The sequence below is a fragment of the Rattus norvegicus genome, chromosome 1 (genome assembly GCF_021556685.1).
Source record: "Rattus norvegicus strain SHRSP/BbbUtx chromosome 1, alternate assembly SHRSP_T2T, whole genome shotgun sequence".
In the NCBI taxonomy this organism is placed as follows: domain Eukaryota; kingdom Metazoa; phylum Chordata; class Mammalia; order Rodentia; family Muridae; genus Rattus; species Rattus norvegicus.
Genome location: NC_141534.1, coordinates 90,341,818 through 90,358,618, shown reverse-complemented (window position 1 = coordinate 90,358,618; position 16,801 = coordinate 90,341,818). Strand labels below are relative to the sequence as shown.

Here is a 16,801-nt window from a genome sequence, read left to right as displayed (position 1 = left end):
TAGAATCCCCCAGCGAGGGAGGGGCTGGGGGCGTGGCTCAGTGGTAGAGCCCCTGCCTAGAATCCCCCAGTGAGGGAGGGGCTGGGGGCGTGGCTCAGTTGTGGAGCCCCTGCCTAGAATCCCCCAGTGAGGGGCTGGGGGTGTGGCTCAGTTATAGAGCCCCTGCCTAGAATCCCCCAGTGAGGAGCTGGGGGCGTGGCTCAGTGGTGAGTGTTTAGCCAGCTTGCCAGAGACCCTCAACTCTGGCCCCTACTGGCTGTGTTACAGTTTGCTCTACCCTGCTTAGTTCTCCGGTTTAGAATCCCCTGGGAAATGTAGGTCACATATCCATATCTAAACCAATGCCTGTGATCAGAATAGTTCAGGGCTCTGATTGGTCAGCTTTGGTCATGTGCTCATACCTGACATACATTTATTAGTCAAAGCATTAACTGTTCCAAATGAAAGAGAGATGAAGAGCTCTTCTTTGCTATAAGACACCAGGGATGCCATGTCCTGGCCAGGGAGGCTGAGGCAAGCCTGGGCTACGTAGAGGCAGAAGCAGGCAAGCAGATCTCTGTGAGTTCCAGACCAGCCTGGTCTACATAGTGAGTTGACCCTGTTGATCCTAGAGAGAGCCCTTGGACTAAGTGAGGCTCTTGGTCCCTTAGGGAAATTTGCTCTATTAGGACACAGGCTCAGCCGCTCTAGGGAGATCATCACATCCACACAAACTCCCTCCCCAAAAAACATGGGACAGAGCTAGGGTGACTGGGTCGTTTGTCATCTGAATCCTTTTCTTACAGCTCTGCCCTTTAGTGGCCCACTTTCTTCTATTTGGCCTGTGCTGTTGCTGATGTGGTCCTGGGAAGGATCTCTCTAGTCCTTTATGCCCACAGATGGGGCAGGGGTGAGGAGGAATGGGGAGGGGGATAGCTGCAAGGGAAGCTGAGAAGGCAGTCCCAAGTAGCACTTTTTGGGTCCCTGTGCAGGTGGTGGGGTACGGGTGCATGCACTTCCTCCACCCTATCTGATCCCTGCTGTCCCCTCCTCAGTTGCCATCTACCTTGGGATAAAGCGGAAACCGCCCCCAGGCTGCTCAGATTCCCCTGGAGTGTGAAACTGACCAGCTCTCGACCTCCTGAGGCCCTGATGGCTGCCCTGCGACAGGCCACAGCGGCCGCCCGCTGCCGGTGCCGCCAGCCGCAGCCGTTCCTGCTGGCCTGCCTGCACGGGGGTGCGGGCGGGCCCGAGCCCCTGTCCCATTTCGAAGTAGAGGTGTGCCAGCTGCCCCGGCCCGGCCTCAGGGGCGTCCTCTTCCGCCGCGTGGCGGGCACCGCCCTGGCCTTCCGAACCCTTGTCACCCGCATTTCCAACGACCTCGAACTCTGAGCCACCGCCACCGCCACCACCACCACCACCACCACCACCACCATCACCACCACAGCCACCATCACACCCCGGGTCCCTTCTTTTCTCTGGTTCCTTTCACTTCCCCAAAAGGGGAACAGGACAGAGGAGGGGGTTCCCCGTATCATGACTGAAGCTTCCCTGGATTAGATTGGTGGACAGTGTGGGGACACATGACACGATAAGAGGGCTCAGCAGGGGGGAGCTGGCACCCTCCTAGGGCCTCTAGTGGGGACCCCCCCATCTTGCTCTGCTGCAGGGCACTTGAGGAGACTTTGGGGACAGGAGTGAGAAGGGAAACTGAGGAAATTCTCCCATTTGGGGAGAACTTCCAGGCATAATGACTGGAGACAGAACTCGGGGGGTTCAGGGAGTTGGGGGTCACAGGCAGAAACCTTCCCCTCCCTCCTCCTTATGCTCGAACCTCCTTCATGCCCCAGGCTGGCGCGGGGCACTTTGTACAAATCCGTGTATATACTCCTGTCCCTCTGCAGAGGTCTCTCGGGGAGCTACCGCTGTCGCCTCAAGTTTTTAAGTTATTGCCCCCCCTTCTGTCAGCTCCTCACCTGCAGCCTGTTACTCAATAAACAGTAGGAGTCCCTCCAGCCCCCAACCCCCTGGCCGACCTGGGGTCTTCCTTCCCAGCCCTTGGCCTGCAGGTGAGCAGGGAGCTGGGGACTTGACCCCAACCTGTGGTTCTGCTTGCTGAGCCTCCGTTATCTCATCTGCAGAATGGGAACAGTGGGGTTGGAGGGTGGGTCCAGGATGATCATGGAAGAGGGCAAAACAGAATTCGGCCTCTTCCGTGAGGCCCCAGCCTTCTGTGACACCCTCCTCTTGGCCACTTACTCCCCTCTGCCGTATTACACTGGACCCAGAGCCTCTTCCTATTCCAATAATACATGTATTCAATAAACAATCAATGACTGGTGCCGACGCCACACTAGGCCCAGTTCTGGACACGAGACGTACAGAGCCCATCTATGGGAAAGGGGCTGGAGATGACCAGAACCCTGGAGGGCCCAGGGGAAAGAATTAAGGGTTCAGGAAGAAATTCCATGGTTTATGGCTGTGGCAACGTTGGTACAGTGCTTGCCTGGTGGAGGGGTTCCTACTTCCGCAAAAACCGTTTGTGCCTCCGGCCTGTGATCCCAGCATACAGGAAGTAGAGGAAGGATCAGGGCCATGCTGGGATATATATCGTCTGAGGCTGCCCTGAGATACATGAAACGGTGTCTTAGTCAGGGTTTCTAGTCCTGCACAAACGGCAGGACCAAGAAGCAAGTTGGGGAGGAAAGGGTTTATTCAGCTCACACTTCCACATTGCTGTTCATCACCAAAGGAAGTCAGGACTGGAACTCAAGCAGGGCAGGAAGCAGGAGCTGATGCTGAGGCCGTGGGGGATGCTACTTACTGCCTTGCTTCCCCAGCTGGCTTGCTCAGCTTTCTTACAGAACCCAAGACCACCAGCCCAGGGATGGCACCACCCACAATGGGCTGGGCCCTCCTGCCTTGATCACTAGTTGAGAAAATGCCTTACAGATGGGTCTCATGGAGTCATTTTCTCAAGGGAGGCTCCTTTCTCTGTGATAACTCCAGCTTGTGTCAAGTTGACACATAAAACCAGCCAGTACAAATGGCCATCTCCTCAAAAACTGTTTCTATAGAAACATACCAGCTATGAACAGAGTCTGAGCAGGCTTTGGGTTCGCCCCATCAGACGTCCACCTGCCTGACTTTAGACTCTTGAAAGCACCAGGCACATACCATTTTGTAGCCCAGGCTAGCTTTGAACTTGCAAACAATATTCTCTGTAAGGACAGCCCCAGCCCTGTCTTCGTGGGACCTGCATCCCAGAAGAGGGCTGGCTGGATAGTAGGGAGTCATGGTATGGCAGGCAGTGGTGGCACACGCCTTTAATCCCAGCACCCAGGAGGCAGAGGCAGGGGGATCCCTGTGAGTTTGAGGCCAGCCTGATGGTACAGAGCGAGTTCTAGGACAGCCAGGGCTACACAGAGAAACCCTGTCTGGAACAAACAAAAGAACAAGTGGATGAGTGCTTGGTGGCTAGAGGAAGGGGGTGGGGCAGGTTAGCAGCAGGTGGATGGGGCGGAGCTCCGGAGTTGTGGTACCAACGGTGATTACATTTTCTGAGTCTCTATCTGAAGTAATGGCTGTAAGTGGGGCTGGGACCAGCAGTGATTTCTTCAAACAGGGGTGCCCAGTATCTGACAAGTCACCTTTGTCACCTGACATCTATCTTAGTCATCCTGCAAGCTCTTGGGGACAACCCTGCACCTCAGTTAAACTGAAAGCAGGACATAAACTTCTCGACCTCTAATGACTTCATTTGATTTTTGAAGATTTATTATTTTGTGTGTCTCTGTGGGTAGTCTGGTTGGTTGGTTGGGGTTTTTTCTGCTCTGTGCATGCAGGTGCCCCTGGAGGCCAGACAAGGGTGTTGGCTCCTCGGGCTGGAGTACCAGAAAGCTTTGAGCTGTGATTTGAGTGCTGGACTGAACCCGTGTCCTCTGCTGGGTCAGCAAGTGTACCTAACTACTGAGCCATCTTTAAGACCTGGTCTTGCTGCTTGTCTCTGACTATCCTGCCTCAGCCTCCTGAGAGCCGGGGTTACAGGTTGCTGCTGTCCCCACCTCTGACGATTCACGATTTGAGTGGAGACAGTTGAGATGGTTTCTGTGTACCCATATTCTCTCTGCTGGCCCATTGACCGTAACTCCTCGCCACAGTTACAGAAACTTGTCATGGTGCCTGGGTTTGTTTTCATATAGCCCCGTCTGATCTCTATGTAGCCAAGGCTGGCCTTGAACTGCCAATCATGCATTCTCCCATGTTCTTGGATTATAGATATAGGGCACTCACTTTGTAGACTGGGCTAGCCTTAAGCTCACAGAGATCCAGCTGCACCTGCCTCCTGAGTGCTGAGGCTAAGGCTAAGCGGGGAGGGTGAGCCTCCATACCTGGCAGTAATTGGCTCATTACATACTGCTCTCTCAAAAACTAGCCCCCACACCCTCTGGCTCCTTCCCGGGACAGAAGACTCCAACCCTAATTAATCCCTTCCTGGTGATGGCCCAGCCCATGTGATCCATCTGGAAGCAGAAACTGGCAAAGACACGGAGCAAACGTGGGAGTGGCTGGGAAGGAGAGCAAGAGATCCAAAGCTCACTTGGTGGAGGGCTAGCCTGGCATGCAGGAGGCCCTGGTTTAGGTCCCCAGCACAGGCACAGTGGCACACATCTGTAATCCCAGCATTCACCAGATGAACGCCAAATGGTCAGAAACAGGTGTGGTGGCACATGCACTTAATCCCAGCACTTAGGAGGCAAAAATGGCAGATCTCTGTGAGTTCAAGGCTAGCCTAAACATAGTGCTTCCAGGACCACAGCGGCTGTGTAGAGAGACTCTGTCTTCAAAAAAAAAAAAAAAACAAAAACAAACAAAAAAAACCTCAAGGTTTTTCTTGGCTATATAGTATTTGAGGGCCAACCTGGGCTTCGTGAGACCCTGACTTTGAAGGATCACCAACTACAGATGGGAACGGTGGCCTATTTTTAAAATTAGGCAGCTCAGATTTGAGAGATGGCTCTTCTGCCTTGACATAGGTTCTGGGACCACACACATCAGGTTAGTGCAGGGTCCGTCTTTCACTTGGTGAAGCTGCCTCCACCGACTGCCAGCTAAGCTGGGCATGGTGGATCCGCCTGCTATCCCAGGATTGGGGAGGCTAATGCAAGTTTGAGGCCAGCCTGGGCTACATAGAATGATTGAGGACAACCTAAAATACATAAGGGTAGCCCATGTTTAACAAGGGGTAAGGGAGATGGCTGAGTGGATGACAGCCCTGTTGTATGCAAGCAAGAGAACTCAAGTTTGGGTCGTTGGTATACAAGTAAATGCCAGGCATGGCTGTGTGCACCTGTGACCCCAGCATGTGGACAGAAACAGGCTGGCCCTGGGACCTGGATGTTCCTCCACTGAGCTGAGACAATGAGCGTCAAGTTCAGCGAAGAGACTGTCCCAAAACAGGTGGATGCCAGGTGAGGTAGCACGCGCCCTTAGACTCTGCATTCAGTAGGCAGAAGTAGGTGGATCTCTATGAGTTGGAGACCAGCTTGGTCTACATAGTAAGTTCTAGGACAGCCAGGGTGCACAGTAAAATAATAATAATAATAATAATAATAATAATAATAATAATAATAATCATTATTATTATTATTAATTGAGAGCAACAGAGGAAGACACCCACAGCCCTCCTCTAGCCTGTCACACGTGTGTGTACCTGTGCATATCTGTGCGGAGCATGGTGGCGCACACCTCTAATCCCAGAACTTGGAAAGCGGAAGCAGAAGGACTAGAAATTCAAGGCTATCCTCAGCTACATAGGGAATTGAGGGCCATCCTCGGTTACAGGAGCGGCTGTCTCAAAACAGCAATAACCCGGCAGCTAAAGAGGACTGAAGACAGAACAGACAGACCGCCGAGTGAGACGCATAAGAGAGAAGTCCCCGGTACCCCTCCCTCAGTAGCTGGTACACTCAAAGCTAAGACCACCACGGACTTTTATTTAAGGCAGGGCGTGGGGAAGCAGCGCCCAAGTGCAGGAGTTCCAGCAGGCGGGCGGGGCCCCGGAGAGGCAGGTTCTCATTGGCCAGAACCCAGAGGGCAAAGTCGGTTGGTTGGACTTCCAGGGGGCGGGGCTCCAGCTGCAAGCCGCTGACTGGTGCGCTCTGTGCGGCGCCTACTTCTGCGCAGGGATCATGTCGTCGATGGACTGGCCTTTTTCCAGCTTCTTCTCCATCTCCACCATAAGCTTTACGCCATCCACCACCAGCTGCACCTGTTCGACCTCGGAAGAGCCCAGCCGATCGGCGTTGGAGATGTCGAACACGGCGCCCACCGCAGCGGTGTCCACGCCACCTGCGCGGGAGCAGACATCACGGAGGCATTGAACAAGAGCAGAGATGCAGGGACCGCCTTGTGCCCAACTGCAAACGCCTCGGAAAGTCGCTGTTCACAAGTCACCGGTTCTCACTATTGGACACTGCATGCCTGGACTTTAGGGTGAGGTCTCTGCTCAACCGTCCAACAAGAAATTATAGATAGCACAGGCCAGCGAAATGGCTGAGTGTGTAAAGAAGTTTAATGCTAAACCTGACGACCGGGGTTTAGTTCCTAGGACCCACGTGGTGGAAGGCGAGAACTGACTTTGGAAAGTTGTCCTCTGACATCCACACAAGTGAAATGGGAGCGCCCCTTCTCACACAGATAAATTTAATTTAAAAAAATATATATACCAGGCATTGGTGGTGCACATATTTAATCCCAGCACTCGGGAGGCAGAGGCAGGAGGACTTCTGTGAGTTCGAGGGCATCCTGGCCTACAGAGTGAGTTCCAGGATAGCCAGAGCTACACAGAGAAATGCTGTCTGGAGGAGGAGAAGAAGAAGGAGAAGGAGGGGGGAAGGGGAGGAAAGGGAGGGGAGGGGGAGAGGAAGGGGGAGAGGGAGGAGAAAGAAAGAAAGAAAGAAAGAAAGAAAGAAAGAAAAAAGAAAAAAGAAAAAAGAAAAGAAAAGAAAAGAAATGAAATGAAATGAAATGAAAAGTAGGTGTGGGTATGGTGGCATATGACTTTAAACCCAGCACTCAGGAGGCAGAGGCAGAAGGATCTCTGTAAGTTTGAGTTTGAGGGCAGAAGGATCTCTGTAAGTTTGAGTTTGAGGCCAGCTTGATCTACATAGGGAATCCTGGGACATTCAGGACTACATAGAGACCCATTCTATCTCAAACAAAACTATACATATTATATATAATTTACTGTTACGTGTATGTATGTATATGTATATAAATATGAGAGAGAGAGAGACAGAGAGAGAGAGAGAAGGCAGTAATGAAAACTATGGTTAAGAGTGGCAGCCTGGGGGTTGGGGATTTAGCTCAGTGGTAGAGCGCTTGCCTAGCAAGCGCAAGCCCCTGGGTTCAGTCCTCAGCTCCGGGGGGGCGGGGGGGGGGAGAGTGGCAGCCTGCAGAATGGAATGGCCGTATTCCATTTACAGTTGGAGACTCTGAGGAGCCAGTGGAGGATCGGGGATGTATGTAAAACACACATCAACTAGTCTTGACCCCGGAACTTGCAGGGACACCCCTCCTCTTTAGAGCCCTCCCCGGACGGACGCTGCGGGGCAGGGCGGGACGCACCTGTGCCGCGCTTCTGCAGACGAAGGCGGGTGAGAATCTCCTCAAACTTGGGGTGCTTGCTCAGGTTCGCCAGCTTCACGTGCACGCCTCCGCGCAGCCCGGTGCCCAGGTTGGAGGGGCAGGTGAGCACGTAGCCCAGGTGCTCGTTCCACATGAAGGGGTGACCAGCCTTCTTGAAGATCTCCTCAATCTGAGAAGGGGAGAGGGCACCAGGAGTTGGGTTCCAAATGCAGTCTGCCAGGGAGGTTCTGAGGGGCCAGGTGTTAGGACGTAGGTGGGGGTGGGGCTCCCAATGGCAAAGATGGGGCTGGTTTCCGACCCTGGGGATGGGAATAGGGCTTGGAAAATGCATCCGGGTGGGTTCGGAAAGGTAAGCTTAGGCTAGGGCGGGGATTGGAAGTGAGGGTGGGTTAGTGGGTGAGGGTGGGGGAATGGTCAGGACCCTCTTAGGGAGTGAAGTCAGAAAAGGCAGAGCTTGCTGTGTGTGTTCATGTGTGTATGAGTGTGTGTGCATATGTGTGAGTCTGTATGCATGTGCGTGTATGAGTGTATGCATGCGTGTGTTCGTGTGTGTATGAGTGTGTATGAATGTGTGTTCATATGTGTATGAGTGTGTATGCATGCGTGTGCATATGTGTGAGTCTGTATGCATGTGCGTGAATGAGTGTGTATGCATGTATATGCGCATGTGTGTGAGTGTGTAAGAGGCAGAGATTGGGGGCTTGGTCAGTGTGGAAGGGGAGGAGTCTTGGGAACTGGGTGTGGTGAGTTTGGAAGGGCAGGGCTGGGTTCTGGAAGAAGCTTGGCCTTACAACATGGTGTTGCAATCAGGACACAGGAATCAGCAGTGAGACGCAGACACCCACCTTCTGCAGGCCCACGCAGAAGCGGCGGAAAACTTCCTTCATATTGCCTCCTTTCTCCATGGAGATCACGCGAAGGTGGTCCTCCTCATTCACCCACACCAGGAAGCTTTTGTTGTCGTTGTGCCTAAGAAGGAGTGACCCAAGGCCAAGAAGTCAGCAGGAGCCCCATGGCCCAAGAAAGTAAACGCATGACTTTGTCCATAGCCTTTATGGACAGACTCCGGCACACCGGCTTCCCAGTCACAACTCTGCAAAACTCCAGACCAGAGAGAATAAGGACTTTCATGTGCCCAAGTCCCTCAAAACCTTCAGGCTTAGCTTCCCTCTTCCCCTTGCAAGCACTGGCCTGTGGCCCTGGCACCCAGAAGAAGGAAGATCTTGAGTTTGAGGTCAGTTTGGGGTACAGTGGCCTTGTTACCTCCTGTGACCACAGGTCCTACAGACAACGTTTTATCCATTTGGATTCCAAGATTATCCATTCGGATTTGCAACCCAGAGTTCTCAGAGTTCAACCATGTTCAGTTTTTTTTAATTATCATTAATATAACAATTTTAATGATTTTTTTATTCAGAAAGAGGGGGCATTCCTTGGCTGCCATTGAAGTGGTAATCCTCCTGCCTCGGTCTCTGCAGTATAATGAATGCAGGCATGCACCACCCACCAGCCTAGCTGATTTAGTATCTATTTATTTATTATTTATTTATTTTACTATTACTATTGTTGTCATTGTTGTTGTTGTATTTTCATATATGTATTTTTTGTACGATGCATTTTGTTGTTGTTTCCAGGACAGAGTTCCTCCGTGTAGCCCAGGCTATCCTGGAACTCACTCTGCAGACCAGGCTGGCCTCAAACTCAGAGATCCATCTGCTTCTGCATCCTGACTGCTGAGATCAAATGTGTGTGCCACCACCACCTGGCCTTGTACAATGGATTTTATAAAGATGGCCTTTGTTGACCAGAGTGGTTCCTGCCATCAAGGACCCCTCCTGCCTTAGGCCTCCCGAGTAGCTGATATACAGGGATGTATGGCCATACTCCTAGTGATAGCTGGAATTTGAATTCAGGGAATATAAATGTTCTATTTTATTTTATTTACCATAGTAAGGATTAAATCTGAGTACTATGCATGCCAGGGAGATTCTCTACAGTTGAGCCACACCCCATCCCCTCACAGGGGGATTCTAGGCAGGGGCTCTACCACTGAGCCTTGCCCCACCCCAGCTCTCTTTTCAGTTCTTACTTTGAGACCAAGCTGACCTCAGACTCACTGTAGTCTGGTTGGCCCCGACCTTGGGACCTCCTGCCAGTCCTGTGCCAATAGTCCTGGCTAATGTAATTTCACTCTACTTCTTTGGTCCAAGTTTCCTAACCTATGATGCCTGACCAAGGATAGGCAAGGTTTGAAGGCAAGATCATTGTCCCCTGCAATTGAAGGGTCAGAGGGCCAGAAAGAAGCCGGAGGAGCTGGGAAAAGGAGAGACTCACCAGATGCCACGGGCGTCGGGCCAGTCTCGGGCCATGCCTGAGGCCAGCAGCAGAGGTGACACGGGCTTGTCAAACAGGAAGTGGTCATCAATGAGCTGCTGCTGCTCCTGCTCTGTCATGCTCTTCAGAGGGTAGTATTTGCCCTTGAACTCGCCTGTCAGGCTGTTGAGAGCTGAAGGGCCACAAGGAGAGCAGTCAGCAGCCTCACTTCCACTGAGGTGTCAAGGCTGGAGGACCCCACACCATTTTGCCCTAACACTGTGAACCCAGACATCAAAGAGGTCTCCAAACCACCTACAACTCCAAGTCTAAACCCAAACACATGACCCGTTCCCAGCTTTTACTGAGACCCCCTTCTGTGACCCCATGTCATCCAAGGACATAAAGCAGACCCTCCCCCAAGTGCACCCTCAAGAGTGTGTGATTCCTGGACCAAGACTGGGTCCTATCATGTAGCCTAGGCTGGCCTCAAACTCACTATGCGTGACATAATTATGGAGGGCTTAAGATTGACCACTACAGAGGTTGGGAATTTAGCTCAGTGGTAGAGCACTTGCCTAGCAAGCGCAAGGCCCTGGGTTCGATCCCCAGCTCCGAAAAAAAAAAAAAAAGATTGACCACTACAGGGATCAGAGGCAGAGGCAAGTGGATCTCTTTAACTTTGAGACCAGCTCGATCGACACAGTGAGTCTAGGGCAGCCAGGGCTATGTAGAGAGATGCTGCAAAAAATAAAAAATAAAAACAAACAAACAAAACCCCGAAAGACAAAACAAAACCAGAACAAAAACCCCCAACTCCCTACCTCTGAAAGATTAACCACTGTCCACTGTAGAATTTACACCTTGTATTAGCCAAGGGCACATACTTGTAATCCCAGCATTTGGGAGGCTGAGACAGGAGGATCACTAGTTGGAGGACAGACAGCCTAGGCTACATACGGAGTCTCTGTCTCAATGGAAGAAAAGAAAGAGAAATTTGCAGCCATTAGGAACATCTGTTATTGTCTGTTTTCTTTCCTTGTTTTTGAGGATATGATTAAAGGCTGGCCCTTCAATTCTTGGTGATCCTCCTGTCTCAGCCTTCCAGGTACTGGGATTACAAGTATAGGGTGCCAGGCTCAGGCCAACTAACAGAAATAACCCTCTGTCAGTTCTCTGCCACACTCACCTGATTCGTGGCTGTGTCACCTCACCTGAGATATCTCAGCTTCCCACTCAGAGTAATGTTTACTGAATCAATGAATCGGTGAATGAGACAGCAATGGGTGTGAAGATCTTGGGGCAGCTGAGTGCAGGGCTTCCCAGGTTGCCTCAGTGTGCTATGACCCTCCGACCCCCCACCCTCCAGCACAGCACAGGTAATGCAGCCATTCTTCTTATGCCAAGGCCAACTCCGGTGGAACCGGAACTTGAACCCGGTGCAGCGGTTGGGATCTCACCTTCCACGGACAGCTTCTCTACAGCACGGCGCTCTCCGCGGGAGCAGTGCGGGGGCAGAGTGTAGCCCTTGATGCTGCGGCCAGTGCGCACGCGGCTGCTCAGCACATAGTTGGGGTCCAGATCGTCTCCACCCTGGGGAGCACTGGGGTATCAGGGAAGGAAGTCCTGGCCATCCCCGGTCTCACTCCAGATCTTCCAAGATTCTCACTGCAGCTCTTTCAGGGTCTCCCCAATCCTCCTGAGTATCCCCTCATGTCCTCTGGGGTCTCCTAACTTCCTCCTGGGACTCCCTCGTCCTCCTAGGTGTCCCTCATGTCCTCTTGGAGGGTTCTGCCCACTTCTTCCTGGATCTGCCCCAGGTCTTCTAGGATCTCCCCAGAGGCTTTCGGATCTTCCCCAGATTCTCCATGTTAGTACTGAGCTCTTCCTGCGCCCTACCCACTGCCCACCACCTGTCCTCAGGACACTCAAAAATCTCATCCTGTCTCAAGGGTCTTCTCTGTCTCCCCATATCCCCATGTCTACTCTGCGACTCTGCCTTCTCTGCTCTCCACCACCTGCCCCTGGGGTAACCTCAAGTAACCTTGAGGTTCTCGTGGTTGAGGTCGGTCTTATGCTTGTCTGTGGGTTTGAAGCCACCATGGCGGTCCTGGATGATGGGGTCAAACAGGTCCTTGAAAACAGTGTAGGACTCCTCATCGCCGGCCACACAGCCGACCGTCATGATGAAAGGGTGACCTGTGGGGAGGGGCTAAGTTCAGCACTAGAAGGTTTGTGATGGAGGAAGGTGTTCAGTATGGGGGAAAGGGTCATTTCAGGGACCAGGTAAACAGGGCCAAAAATATTAGAGCTCCTTGGAGACCCCAAATTGTAGCAGGTACTCAAACAATCCACTTCCACAGAGGACTCGGACTGCAAACTCAGAAGTATAGCCCCTGCCTAGAATCCCCCAGTGAGGGGCTGGGGGCGTGGCTCAGTGGTAGAGCCCCTGCCTAGAATCCCCCAGTGAGGGGCTGGGGGCGTGGCTCAGTGGTAGAGCCCCTGCCTAGAATCCCCCAGTGAGGGGCTGGGGGCGTGGCTCAGTGGTAGAGCCCCTGCCTATCATGCAGGGAGGAGTTTCTAGATATCTTCATATCTTTCAAGGAGAGAGAGGGAGAGAGAGGTAGAGAGGGGAAGGAGCTGAGGCTCCCAGGAACAGGCAGATATCTGTCTGCCCAGTGGTCTCCAATCCTTTGGTCTGTCTGTCCTGCTGCAGGCTCACCCGGGTTGTCCACCCCAGTCTGGATGACATCGTCCAGAGTGAAGCCGGATGGGGTCTCCTTGTCTCGAAGCTTATTGTAGAGGTCAGGAGTCAGCACCTTGGCCATGTGGTTGTTGTGTTTGCTGAGGTCTGGGTACTCCTCCTGCGACTTGTAGTTCAGCTTGAACTTGTTGTGGGTGTTGCCGAACGGCATGGTGACGGCCTTTGGGACCCTGCGATCAGACAGGATGCTGAGCTCAGACCCAAGAACCCAGTTGCTGGGGGCTTACAGTCCGTCGGACCGTGGACTTGAAACAAGGGGGGGGTCCCCTTCTGTGAACTCTAGCCTTGTGAGGAAATATCAGGAGCCCAAGTTGCCTGATGTGGACACATCCTGGCTATGTGACCCTGCTGGGGATCCAGTCTCTCTAGCTGGGAAAGGACGGCAAAACCTTTTGTCTAAAGTCAGAAAGGACAGTCCACATTTAAAAAAAACAAAAACAAAAACAAAAAAACGGGACAGGGGCTGGGCTCCATTGGCCTGCCCAGCAAGTTTAGAACCCTGGGTTTGGTGCCCAGCAAGTCTGGGTGTGTCTGCTCATGCCTGTCATCCCAGCTCTCAGAGTATCAAAAGTTCGAGGTCATCTTCAGTTACGTAGAGAGCTGGGGGCCAACCCGAGCTACAGGATTCTCCATCTCAACCCAGAGGAACCGAATATAGGCCTCGGCTGGGCATGGTGGTCCATGTTTGTAATTCGAACACTCTGAAACTGAGGCAGGAGGATTGCAGTGAACTCAAGGCTAGCCTGGGCTACAGAAACCCTGCCTCCAGAAATTAACAATAAGATTAATAAAAGAAGTCAAGGATCTGGAATCAGAGGGTCTGGGTTCGAATTTCGGCTTTGTTACTTAAACTAAGCTGTGTGTCTCTGAGGAACCTGTTTGACTTCTCTGTTTACTTCTCTGTAAAGTGGAGATGCACAGAGGCAGTGCTTACCTCCTGGGTTTAAAGACAGGTAAGGCTCGTTGGCCAGTGCCTGGCACATGACATGGATATTTTATTCAGCTGTTGTTCTTGGGTCTGTGGTGGTTTGAATGAAAATGGCCTCACAGACTCACTTCATTGACTGTTTGGACCCCTAGTCTGTGGAACTGTCTGGGAAGGATTAGAAGGTGTGGCCTTGTTGGAGGAGACATGTCACTGCTTGTGGGCTTTGAGGTTTCAAAAATCCACCCCATGCCCAAGTAACTCTCACTGCCTCTTGGTTGTTGATAAAGATGTGAGGTCTCGGCTGCTGCTCCAGCACCATGCCCACCCGCCTGCCACTCCGGAACCGTAAGCCCCGAATTAACGCTTTCTCTCTCTCTCTCTCTCTCTTTTTTTTTTTTTTTTTTGTTCTTTTTTTCGGAGCTGGAGACTGAACTCAGGGCCTTGCGCTTCTTAGGCAAGCGCTCTACCACTGAGCTAAATCCCCAACCCCATGCTTTCTCTTTTTAAAGTTGTCTTTGGTCATGGTGTTTGTCACAGGCCAATTGAAAATGAACTCCGGGGCTGGAGGGATGGCTCAGAGGTTAAGAGCGCTGACTGCTCTTCCAGAGGTCCTGAGTTCAATTCCCAGCAACCACATGGTGGCTCACAACCACCTGTAATGGGATCCGATGCCCTCTTCTGGCATGCAAGCATACATGCAGGGAGAATGTTGTATACATAATAAATAATTATTTAAAGAAAGAAAGAAAGAAAGAAAGAAAGAAAGAAAGAAAGAAAGAAAAAGAAAATGAACTCCGACAAGCTCTGAGTGAGGACCCTGGTAAAGATTATATGTGCACATGTGAGAAAAGGGATTAAAGGCTCCACTAAGATTCTGCTCCAAATCCGTTCAGGTACCTGCTACATTAGGACCGGAGGCTTTAGCCACTGCTCCCAATCCCTCCACCTCTGGCTGTGTACAGGGCCCACATCTCTCCTAAGTCACTCACTGCTCTGTGGCCCCAGGCTGTGGCTGGGCTTCTCTGACTTTGTATCTGTGACACTGAAGCTTCCCCGAGGGATGGGCAGATCCCTGAGTTCCAGCCCATGCCTGATGAGCATGGTTGCAGCAGGGATTCTGACAGCTAATGCTCTCATTTGTACGTGTGGGTTCGTGTATGTGCACACGTGTGCACACTCCAGTGGTGGCAAAGGATGACCTCAGGTGCTGCAACATTGTTATTTTATATATTTTATTTTATTTTGAGGCAGGGTCTCTCACAGGCCTGGAGCTAGACTGGCTGGCCATCGAAACCCACTATCTATCTATCTATCTATCTATATATATATATATATATATATAGAGAGAGAGAGAGAGAGAGAGGGTGTGTAGCTTGAGCCAAGCCCTAAGCTGCCCCAGTCACCTCTCCAGTTCTATCATGTGTATTTTATTACTATTGTTTTTCTTTATTACTTTTATCGAGTAGACCCCTGAAGCGCTGACTGTGTGTTGGGGGTGGGGCACTGTGCCTCCATCAGGACTGGACCAAGCTGAGAGAAGAGGGTGGGGCGGGACAGAGACCCAAAGCTCTTGAAGCTGCTACTTTGTGGCTATTTTTAGATGCTCCTCACCCCCCACTGCCACCTGTCCCTCCCTTCTTGCTGGCTCGCCTTGCACTAAGTCAGCATAGGGACAGGTGGGCTAGGGTGGCCAGGAGGACACACGGCCAGGCCCTAAGGCTCAAGGACACCCTGGGCTTCCAACCCAGATCTCTCCCTTTAGAAGGTTCTGTGTCCTCCCCCCTCCAAGACTGGTGGCACCCCAGGAGACAGGACACTGAGGCAAGCAGGACGCAGAAGCAGAAAGAGCCTCCAAGTCCCCGAACTCATCACAAATTCTCTAGGATCTCAGGTAAACTGAGTCATGTAGCCCCAACCCTTCAAGATCCCAGAATCAGTCAGAGGACTCAAAGGAGAGCCTGCAAGACAGTTCATCAGGTAAAGGTGCGAGTCCCCAAGTCTCACACGAGAGGGTCAAAGTGGTCCTGTGACCTCTGCCCCGTGTGCACTGTGACATTGTCTACCCCCAACTCCACACACAAAACGAAATGTAATAATTCTTAAAATTTGACAACGAGAGAGAGAGAGAGAGAGAGAGAGAGAGAGAGAGAGAGAGAGAAGAGGAGAGGAGAGGAGAGAAAGTCCAGAACAATGAGACACAAGGTCACAGAGATACAACACAGACCCACATGCTTACAAAGTTAAAGGGCCACTGACAGATGCCAGTGAGACAGCTGTCTGTATGGGGACAGTTGACTCTGCTGAACAAAGTCCCAGCCCACCCTACCTTGCAAGGAAGGGACACTTGGCTGCTACTGATGCCTAGGTGGCTCAGGCATTTGTCCCCACAACTTCTGCTGCAAAATCCACAACCATAACACGACCCGGTGAGAGGACCCTTGTATGCCTGCACCCCACCCTTACCCCCACCCCGTGACTCCTCTCAGGCCCTACCTGGCTGGCTGGCTCCTGAGTGTCTGTCTTTGCTGTGGAGGTGGTGGTGACCCGGGGGCAGCCCCTGCAGCCCCTGGGTTATATAGAGGAGCCTGCAGGGTGTGACTGGCCAGGAGGGGCTGTCCCCAGGGAGGGGCCCCTGAGGGCAGCTGAGCTTTCAGCTCATTGCCCAGGCACCGTGCCCACTCCGAAACCAGGCGTGCTGCTTGCCCAGCCCCATGGCCTTGTATGGGCTGCCCCAGGGGCTGACTAGCTCACTGGTTCCCAGACCAAGTGCTGAGTCTAGCTGGCGGGGGACAGCTGGCCCCCCGCCGGGAACATGGGTCAGTAATACTCTGGGTGTCCCAGGCACGTAATAAGCCCTGGCCCTTGAGCCTGTTACAGCCTGCCCTCAGCCCCCACAGCCTCGATTGTAGCCAGCACCCTCCCTTAGCTTCATGACTTGCTGAGCATCAGCAGCTGGGAGAACCATTTCACTTTGTTTCCTTTGTGTTTTTGAAATAGGGTCTTTCTTAATCTGTAGCCAAGGCTAGCCTAGAACCTGCTATATAGTCCAGGCTGGCCTCAGATTTGTGACAATCCTCCTGCCTCGGCCTCCTGAGTAGGATTATATGCCTGTCTTTAGTTATTTAGTTGTTTCTGCTTTTTTGAGACTATGCCACCCAGTCTGGCTT

The 16,801-nt window shown here is 52.2% G+C and overlaps 2 protein-coding genes across 9 annotated transcripts in view; one reads left to right on the top strand and one right to left on the bottom strand.

The window, feature by feature from the left end:
* Mark4 (microtubule affinity regulating kinase 4) overlaps window positions 1-2,349 on the top strand; it is a 33,484-nt gene extending 31,135 nt beyond the window's left edge. For 3 of the 6 annotated variants that reach the window (XM_087589096.1, XM_087589103.1, XM_087589109.1), the window contains one exon: window positions 1,035-2,349. In XM_087589096.1, the coding sequence (XP_087445222.1) occupies window positions 1,035-1,099 (65 nt within the window). In that variant the 3' untranslated portion in view covers window positions 1,100-2,349. 6 annotated transcript variants of the gene reach the window in all.
* Window positions 2,350-5,955: 3,606 nt separating this feature from the next.
* Ckm (creatine kinase, M-type) lies at window positions 5,956-16,204 on the bottom strand. Of its 3 annotated transcripts, none has more exons than NM_012530.2 (8): window positions 16,128-16,204; window positions 12,665-12,876; window positions 11,987-12,141; window positions 11,403-11,535; window positions 9,964-10,135; window positions 8,475-8,598; window positions 7,609-7,798; window positions 5,956-6,330 (listed from the first exon to the last, which is right to left on the bottom strand). In NM_012530.2, the coding sequence occupies exons 2-8, from the start codon at window positions 12,855-12,857 to the stop codon at window positions 6,152-6,154; spliced, it is 1,146 nt and encodes a 381-aa protein (NP_036662.1). In that variant the 5' UTR covers window positions 12,858-12,876; window positions 16,128-16,204; the 3' UTR covers window positions 5,956-6,151. The 3 variants fall into 3 exon arrangements, with proteins under 3 accessions (NP_036662.1, XP_087468792.1, XP_087468830.1); XM_087612666.1 differs by having other exon boundaries at window positions 9,964-10,852; window positions 11,055-11,535; window positions 16,128-16,180; XM_087612704.1 differs by lacking the exon at window positions 12,665-12,876 and having other exon boundaries at window positions 9,964-10,852; window positions 11,055-11,535; window positions 16,128-16,180.
* Window positions 16,205-16,801: the final 597 nt, after the last annotated feature.

What these genes read in the sequence shown, in the direction of transcription:
- Ckm (NM_012530.2), bottom strand. Translation starts at nt 12,857, where the DNA reads ATGCCGTTCGGCAACACCCACAACAAGTTCAAGCTGAACTACAAGTCG. An exon ending in GACTGGGGTGGACAACCCGG is followed by an intron (nt 12,142 to 12,664) that starts GTGAGCCTGCAG and finishes CCCTCCCCACAG; the next exon opens with GTCACCCTTTCATCATGACG. An exon ending in TCAACCACGAGAACCTCAAG is followed by an intron (nt 11,536 to 11,986) that starts GTTACTTGAGGT and finishes AGTGCTCCCCAG; the next exon opens with GGTGGAGACGATCTGGACCC.